This window comes from Anser anser (genome assembly GCF_964211835.1).
Source record: "Anser anser genome assembly, chromosome: 27".
In the NCBI taxonomy this organism is placed as follows: domain Eukaryota; kingdom Metazoa; phylum Chordata; class Aves; order Anseriformes; family Anatidae; genus Anser; species Anser anser.
In genome coordinates, this window is record NC_139748.1 from 6,606,590 (window position 1) to 6,615,445 (window position 8,856).

At 63.1% G+C, this 8,856-nt stretch overlaps 1 protein-coding gene across 1 annotated transcript; it reads left to right on the forward strand.

Annotated features, from left to right (window-relative positions):
- The first annotated feature begins 6,855 nt into the window (after positions 1–6,855).
- SMIM29 (small integral membrane protein 29) lies at positions 6,856–8,764 on the forward strand. Its single transcript, XM_083812392.1, has 5 exons — positions 6,856–6,895; positions 7,902–8,049; positions 8,153–8,178; positions 8,283–8,424; positions 8,553–8,764. The coding sequence occupies exons 2-5, from the start codon at positions 7,930–7,932 to the stop codon at positions 8,592–8,594; spliced, it is 330 nt and encodes a 109-aa protein (XP_083668518.1). The 5' UTR covers positions 6,856–6,895; positions 7,902–7,929; the 3' UTR covers positions 8,595–8,764.
- The last annotated feature ends 92 nt before the right edge of the window (positions 8,765–8,856 follow it).

Sequence of the window (8,856 nt, forward strand, 5' to 3'; positions counted from 1 at the left end):
ATTTTAGCTGAGGGTTAAAACTCGAGAGGCAGGTGGACGTCCCTCTGGGGAAGTACCGAGCGTAATTCAGTGGAGTGGAGCTGAAACCACGTGTCCAGCTCTAGGAGATCTTTCAAATACGTTTTTGGTGTGGTGGAGCAGGGATTTCTGCGCGCTGGTTAACGTCAGATTGGAAATGGGGTGGCAGCAGACGGACTGTGCTGCCCTTGTTGTTACTTTAAGGTGGTTTTTGGGTTTCAAATTGGACTTGCCTTTGGAAAGCCCCAGCGGGAGGTATGTTGGAAAAGGAAAAAGCTTTTTTTTTCAGTTAACATAACGCTATTTTCTACTTGGTGATGCTTTTCCATGGCGTTCAGGAGGTGTGCCGCGCAGCTGCACGTGCTGACGTTCACGACTGGCTACGAGAGGCTCGAGGCAACGGCGACAAAACCGGGGAGCGAGGCGCCGCCGGGCTCGGGGGTAGCAGATCCTCCTCGGAGGTGCCCCAAAAAGAGTTAAACAAGGGTGTTCCTCCGCTGTTCCTGAAACCGGCACTCAGCGCTGTTAAAGTACCGGTCGCTTCACAAAGATGTCCTTTGGTTTCTTCACGAAGACGGGCTGTGCGATTTCAGACAGTGGTTTGGTGGAGATGGAGCAACGCGGTGCCGTAAAGCCCCCGGGGGAGGCTCGCGCCTCCTTTGGCCCTGCGGTGTTTCTGCTTCCTACCAGAGCTGCGGTGCCGGGGCGCAGCAAGCCCAGGCTGCTTTCCTCTAAAAAATCGGTACTTTTCCCCAGTTCGCAATGCTTTGAATTTTAGATGCTCCTTAGGACTGACGCGGTGGCGACTAACGCGGGATGTGGCAGCAGACTTCCTCACCAGTTGCTCTGCCACGAGCATCAGGTAGGGCAAGTGCCGCTCGCTCGTGATTTCAGACGTTTAACTTCTGGGTGTGATTTTACAGCCGAAATGCCTTGAGATGAATCCATCAAAGGCAGGGTGTCGGGAATAGGTTGCTTGGTCAGTGTGAGGCAGCTGAGTTACCCGTAAGGAGATAAATCAGAAGTCGGGACGAGGAACTGCCTGCTTTTCACGTGATGCTTTGAAACAGAGCTGAAGTAGGCTGGTGTTACTGGTAAACTCCACGAACCAGTAATTAAAACCTATTGGAAGGGGACAGGGCTGTAGCGGAGGGGTGCTTTGCAAGGAGTCATTTAAAAGCTGCTAAAACCTCGCAACTCTCAGCTAAAACCTCACAACTCGCTTTGCCGTAGAGCTGCGGCACAGGACAGGCAGGCGTACGTTTGCGCTGCCTTTTTGCTCTTTTAAACGCACCCTTTGGGATCTGTTCCCTTGTTCTTCCGCTCGGGGGGGCCACGGCCACGGTTCCTTCTTAAACTGATTTGACCCCAGCTCAGCAGCGCGGGCTGCAGGGTGGAAACGCCGAGCGGTGCCGGGAGCGAGGGAGCAGGAGTCGTGGTGCCGGGGCAACGCCGGCCTGCGCTCGCGTGCTGTAGGGGAAGGTAAGAGCCCTGCTTTGGGGGCTGGAAAGGGAAAGGAGCTGCCTTTAAAACACCAAAAACACCCCCAGCAGCTTCACGCGAGGCAGCTGGACGTTGCGCGCGCCGCACAGCCGGGCTTCTGTTGACGGCAGTTCGGCTCCGTGTGGTCTTGAACGCGCCTTAAAGCAAGCTCTGTAAAGAATTAAAAGGGATCGGAATCTGCTGGAGTGTTGCTTTTTCCCTTGTGCAGACACAAAGTATTCGGTGGCTGAAAATGTGGGCAGGGAATGTCAGGAATCCTCAGTTTCCTCCCCGGTTGTAGCAGGCGCTTCAGGCTCCTGCCTCGAGTTTTCCCCGCAGAAAATTGGTTCCCCGTTTCGCAACACGCCGGTTGCTTCAGAAGAGCAAAAACATTTGGTGCTGCACTGATCGAGTGTTTTTCCCCCCGTTGTAACAGCTTGAACCGATCGTTTCCCAAAACCGTTTTACTTTACCCAGGTGCGTTTCAGGGTTTTTCAGCCAGCGCGGTGTTTGTACCCATGCAGTGCATCGCAGGAGGTGAGGGTGATCCGGGAGCTCGTGGAAGGAGGGTTTGAAAACTGACCTGGTGGGCAAGCCGCGGCTGGCGGGGATGCTCAGCGGAGACGGGGGTGACACGGCTCTGGTCTCTTTTATCCAGACTTACGCCACCGGGCGAGGTTGCCGCGGGTGCCTGGTCGCTGTGACCGGGCACGGCTCCGAACTCGGCTGCTGCGGGAGCTGCCAGGCACGGCGGGAGGCACAACTGCTTCCCCATCTCCGCGCCGAGCTGACTGTCCTAAAAACAAGGGGATCGCCGGAGCCGGTCGGGTTGCTGGGGCTGCTCTCCCTGCAGCAGGGACCCGCGGGGTTCGCTCCCCGTGCGGCGGCTTTCGGCGTGCTGGCCGACACCCTGCGCCTCGCAGGGGAGGGCAACGTGCAGAAACGGGATCGGTGGGGGGGTTGAACGTTGTTGGTTTGGGATTTTTGGGGTGTTATTCTAGAACAGTGTGCGGGTTTCCTGGCCGGATCCTCACTGCACAGCACGTCTCGAGGTGTTCGCCGTGCCGGCGCGGTCCTGGGGTTCAGGGTGCTCGCTGGCACCTTACACGGTCACACCTGGGTGGGCTCGGAAGGGAGAAGGTTTGAGGGACTCCTGCCTTACAGCAGTTATCTAAAAACTCTGATCATCCGCCAGCTGCCGTGGTCCTGCCGCTAAATGGCTTTTCTCTCCTGGCCCTGTTCTCCCTGCTCAATAGGATGGCATCATCTAGTGGTTACACCGGGCCTTCGGGACGCGGCGGCCCCGCTCCTGCTGCGCTCGCCCCGGGCTCACGCTGCGACGTGTGTAACGTGTACATACAGACGTCTGCGCGCGCGCTGCTCCCTTTTCTCGGTGCTGCAATGAACCTGAACCCAGCTGGGGCCGCAGTGGGGGAAGGCGGCGTGTGGCCACGAGTGGGGTTTTGTCGCTAGTTCGTCCTGAGGTCTGTACATAATTAACGAGAGGTGTAGATGGGTGGAAAGGAGCACTTAACTGGACTGAAGACGTATTTGAGGGGATTTATGTGATCTCTTTTTGGTGCTAGCTGGCAGTGCTTTTTCTTCCTTTCTGTTTCGTTTCGCTTTGTTGTTGGGAAAGTGAGAATTTCGAAGTTACGCCCGAGAAATCGGCTCCGGGGTTGCCTCAGGAGTGAAGCTCGGGAGGCCCAAGCGCGCTCACTGACCTCCTTCTGCGCCCCGGGTTGTGGTTTTTGGAGCCATCACCCCGCGTTTCCTGCTCGGTCTCCCCACGAGCTCTGCACCACCACGTCCCGGCGGTACCCCGGGCTGAGGGAGCCGCGTCCCCGACCTGCTGGGAGCCTGGGGACGGGACGGAGATCGGGGGCACGGCGCTGTACGGGCAGCACGGGGCGGGTGCCAGCGAGCCTGAGCATAACTCGTGGACTTCTCATTCCTCACCTAACCGAGATCCCATCACTTGTTTTGTTTTTCTGCCCGCAGACTTTTTGTTCCTCACTCCCGTGCGTTGTGTTTCCAGTCTGGTAAAGTTAATGGTTTTGTAAGTTAAAATGGTTTGCAAAAAAAAAAAACACTTTACAACTGCAAGGGCACTGTGGAAACCCGGCACTTCAGCTGATGGTTTTCCTCTTTCTTACCGACTTGGCGTTGCTCTTACTTAGGACACACTTGTTCCGAGTGAAGTTCGTTAGCAAAAAACTCGTCTGGTTCTCTCTGAGGGTCCCATCGTGGTTCGAGCCCACGAATAACGCAGCTCTGGCTCGGTCTTGGCTGCCGAGCTCAGCACAAACCTGCAGCATTTTGACCCGTGGTGCCTCCAGAGCGAGCGGAGGGCTCTCTTTCCACTCCTCGTTCAGCCGTGGCATCGTTACAACCCCTGTCCCGCTTCTGAGGTGGAGCTCGGTGCGTTTCGAGCCTGATTTGAGCTGATGGAAGCCGCCGTGGTCCCCGTGCAGCTGTGCCGACGGCGCCCATCTCGGCCGGGCGCATCCGAGAGCTCGGCTCCGTCCCTCCTGCAGCCGCCGTCCTCTGAGCCGCGGCCGAGGGGAGCCCGTTGCTGTCCTGAGAAGAAAAAGGAAAAAAAAAAACAAAAGTTAATCGAACAAACGGAGGGAGTTTGACAGGAGCACAGGCTGTAACCTAGTGCCACCCAATAAACACGCCGGTATTTCGCACCGCTGCCTGGTCTCTCTTCGTCGCGGCGCCGTTAACCTCCGCGGTAACGTGGTGGGTTTGGGGTTTGGGCAGCGGGGCGTCACCGGGGGAGGAAGCCCTTCCTCGGGTGCCTTGGGACGCCTGCAGGCTGCAGAAGGGCGTTTCAGAGGCTCGTCACAGACGGGGGAGCCCTGCTCAACCTCAGGCTGCGCACAGAGGGGATTGTGCTGGAGAACCGGGGTGACGTGTAGGGCTCGGCACGGTCCCGTTTGGGTATTTCCAGCCCTGAACTGCGGCCCAGAAATTGTCTGAGCTCTCAGAAGCCGCTTACGCTGCTTCGTGTCCAGCCCTCGCCCTTGGTGTGGGAACAGCCCTTTGCTTCGAGCCGAGGGACGGGCTGGGTGCTGGCGGCACGGGGAGCACCGGCAGCCTCCCGAGCCCACCCCGCTGCTGCTCCTCCTTCCGCCGTGTGCTCAGCGGGCTCGTGGCTCCTGCTTAGCACCTCGTGGCCACGATGGGCATCGAGGTCCTGGGAGTGATGGGTCTGCATTTTAGGGAAGGAATCCCCCCTCAGCTGCCTCTCCTGCCTCAGGCCGTGCCCGGCACCGTGGGGAGAGGTGGTAGGCAGCTCTTCAAACGGAGGTGGAAACGAGCCATTCATTTCCAAAATATCCAAATTAATTAATTTCCAAATATCAAACCCAGCGGCTCCTGGAGCGCCCTGGGGGCTCCCCGGCACCAGGAGCATCAGGCTGGAGGTGGGGGGTACACGCTCTGAGCCACCAACCTCGGCCAAGGAAACCCAAAACAAGCTGACGGGGACCCCGTTCTTAAAAATACCCGGGGTGCTTGTGCCCCACACGTGTGTGCGCAGCCACCCCACCAAAGCAGGGTCCTCGGACAGCGTTCCCCAGTCCCGGGGGTCAGGCTCGGGGTATTTTTGGCTCCCGGGACACGCGGTGTCTTCCCCGGGGGGGATGCTCGGGGGCTGCTGCATGGGGCCGGAGCGGGGCCCGCGGGTCCTTGGATGTCCCCGTTTCTCCCCAGCTGGGGGACTGCTCCCTGCTGGTGCCTTGGGGCAGGAAAACCCAGCTCGTGCTGCCCAGGGCTGCGCCTGGTCCTCTCACCCGGCCTGGGTGGGGTTTTGTTCCTTTTGGGACACGAAACCAAAGCAGGGCTGGGATCCCCCCAAGCCCAGGACCCCCCCTGGGGCTGGATGGGGCCGGGAGGGATTTGGGGCAGGGTGGGTGCAATGGGTGGGCTCCGCAGCAGGGTTTTGGGGTGGTGGCGTCCCCAGTGCTCAGCTTCCCACCCTGGCCCCTTTGCTCTGGGCACCTCCAGGGGCTTTGGGACCCCCCCGGGGACGCAGCAGGGCCACGGGGGATGCTGTGGGCACCAGGATCGCCAGCACCATTGGGGTCCGTAGGGCCAAGGGGACACGGGGACGAGCCCCCGCGACCCCTTCCCGCTGCAGCAAAGCGCTTTGGTGCCCCCCCACCCGCACCCAGCCCAGGTGAGGGTGTCCCAGGGGTGGCGTCAGCACCCCGGGGGCCGTCCCTGTCCCTGCGGGGCTCCCCCTGTCCCCCCCCCCGTTCCCCCCCCCCGACCTATTTACGGGCCCATCTGCTCCCGGCCCCAAAGCGGATTAGGAGCACGGCGGGATCAGGGCCCGGCCTTCCCCGGGGGGCTGCGGGGGGCCCTGCCGCCGTGTCCCCCCCACCTGCCACCCGCACCCGGTGGCCTCTGTCCGTCCATGGGGCACCTGCGCGTCCGTCCGTCCGTCTGTCTGTCCGTCCGTCCGTCCGTCTGTCTGTCCGTCCGTCTGTCTGTCTGTCCGTCTGTCCGTCCGTCCATTCCCCGCCGCCTGCAGCCGCTGTGTCCCCCCCCAGCCCGCGTCCGTCCTCGCCCCGTGCCCCTTCCCCTCTCGCCCCTTTCCCCGCATTTCCATGTCATTTCCTTTTAAAACTTCCCGTCTCCTTTTATTTCCCTTTTGTTCCCTTTCCCTTTTAAATCCCGCTTCCTTTTCATCTCCCCTTATTTTTTAATTTCCTTCTCCGTAGGGGCCCTTTTTTATTCCTTTCCCTTTTCTTTTTTTTCTTTTCCCTTATTTCCTTTTTATTTCCCCTTTCCTTATTTTTTCCTTTTTTATTTCCTTTCCCTTGTTCCCTCTTTATCCCCTTCCCTTTCCCCCCTTTATTCCCCCCTTTATTCCCCCTTTATTCCCCCTTTATTCCCCCTTTATTCCCCCTTTATTCCCCCTTTTTATTCCCCTTTTTATTCCCCTTTTTTCCCCTTTTTCCCCTTTTTTCCCCTTTTTCCCCCTTTTTTCCCCTTTTTTCCCCCTTTTCCCCCTTTTTTCCTCCCCCCCTTTTCCCCTCTCTATCCACTTTCCCTCTCAATTCCCTTTCATTTCCCTTTTTCCCCTTTCCCCTTTTTCCCGTTTCTTTCCCCATTTTCCCCCTTCCCCCCCTCCCCCCCCCCCCGTGCCCGGTCTCTGCCGCCCCCTACCGGCCCCGCGCCCCGGGCCCCGCCCCCTCCCCAAGCCCCGCCCCCTCCCCAAGCCCCGCCCCTCCCCAAGCCCCGCCCACACAAGGCCCCGCCCCCAGCCCAGGCCCCGCCCCCAGCTCAGGCCCCGCCCCCAGCCCAGGCCCCGCCCCCAGCCCAGGCCCCGCCCCTCGCCGTCACGCGCCGCGCGGGTTCCGGGTGCGGGCGGCGCGCGCAGGTGGGGAGGGGCGGGGCCGGGCCGCGCGCGGGGGGGCGCAGGGCGGGGGGGGGGCGGGGGGGAGGGGGCGATGCTGGGGGGGTGCTGAGCACGGGGGGGGCAATGCGCGGGGGGGGGCGATGCTGGGGGGGGTGCTGAGCACGGGGGGGGGGCAATGCACGGGGGGGGGCAATGCGCGGGGGGGGTGCAGTGCAAGGGGGAGGCAATGCTGGGGGGTGCTGAGCACGGGGGGGGGCAAAGCACGGGGGGGGGCGATGCTGGGGGGGGTGCTGAGCACGGGGGGGGGGCAATGCACGGGGGGGGGCAATGCGCGGGGGGGGTGCAGTGCAAGGGGGAGGCAATGCTGGGGGGTGCTGAGCACGGGGGGGGCGCAATGCACAGGGGAGTGCGGGGGGGGGGATGTGCAATGCACGGGGGGGGGAGCAATGCTTGGGGGTGCTGAGCACGGGGGAGGTTGTGTGCGATCCACGGGGGGGGGGCCCTGTGCAATGCCCCGGGGGGGGTGTGCAGTGCACGGGGGGGTTGCAATGCTCGGGGGGGGTTCAGTGCATGGGGGGGGGGGGGGTGCAATGTGCATGGGGTGCAATGCACGGGGGGGTTGCAGTGCTCTGGGGGGAGGGGTTACAATGCTCGGGGGGGCGGGGGGGGGTTGCAGGGCACACGGGGTGCGATGCACGGGCAGTGCTGGGGGTGCGGTGCACGGCGGGGGGGCTCTTTTCACGTGGGGGGGGGCGGTTCTGCAACGCACTGCCCCACTTTGTGGGGGATTTGGGGTTGGGATCAGCAGCGCATGGCCACATATGGGGGGGGCGCGCCGGGGGGGGGGGGGGGAGCACAGCCCTGGGTGCTGCAGCCCCCCCCCCCCCCCGCTCACCCCCCCCCAATTCCTCCCACAGGGCCCCGCCTGGGGAGCTCCCTCCCCCACCCCCTCCCCCCCCAAGGGCAGGCAGCTGGGCGCTAGCACCCTTGGGTGCCCCCCCCCAACCCCCCCCCCCCATGCCGGCAGCAGCCCCCCCTGCGCCCCCAGCCCGGCCATGAGCAACAACGCGACGGCTCCCAGCGCTCCCAGCGCTCCCAGTACGGGCGACTCGCTGGTGGGCTCCGTGCTGGGCCCCTTCGTCTTCCTCACCCTCCTGGGCGCCGTCGTGGCCGCGGTGAGTACTGGGGGGGGGGGTCCTGGGGTGAGGGGGGGGTCCTGGGGTGAGGGGGGGGCCCCCACCCGTGTCCCCCCCCCATCTGACGTCCCGCTCCCCGCAGGTGATGTACGTCCAGAAGAAGCGGAGGTGAGCGCGGGGCCCGGGCCCGGTTTCGCCCCAAATTATTGGGGTTGTGGGGCTGGGCGGGGGGGGGGGGGCACACCCTGACCCCCCCCCCCCCCCCCCCCCAGCACCCCGTCCCCGCTCAGCACCCGTCCCCGCGGCAGGGCCGAGCGGCTGCGGCACCGCCTGCTGCCCATGTACAGCTACGACCCCGCCGAGGAGCTGCACGAGGCCGAGCAGGAGCTGCTGGTGGAGGCCCAAGACCCCCGGGTGAGCGTTTCGGGGCCAAAAACGCCCTTTTTGGGGCCGTCGACCCTACTTTCTTTCCTTGAGTCAGCAGCCGGCGGCGCTCACTTTTCTTTTGGGGGGGGGACGGACCCCCTCCCTGTCCGTTGCAGGTGGTGCCCGGCTGGGGGGGCCGCGGGCAGTGGAAGGCCTGATGCTGCCCACGGGGCGGGGGCCGGATCCTGCCGCCCCCCCCCGCCCAACGCTGGAGGCACCGGAGGACGGCGGGGGCACAACGGCAGCGGGGGCGATGGCGGCGGGGGCAGCTCCCACCTTCACGCACCTTTTTTTGGCTGGTTTTCGTTGGAAAAAAACGCCCCCCCCCCCCCCCAAAAAAAAAAAAGCCCCCTTAAATGCACTGGGAATGGGATGCGGGGGGCACAGCCCCGGGGGTGGGGGGGCTCCGGGCGGCCCCGT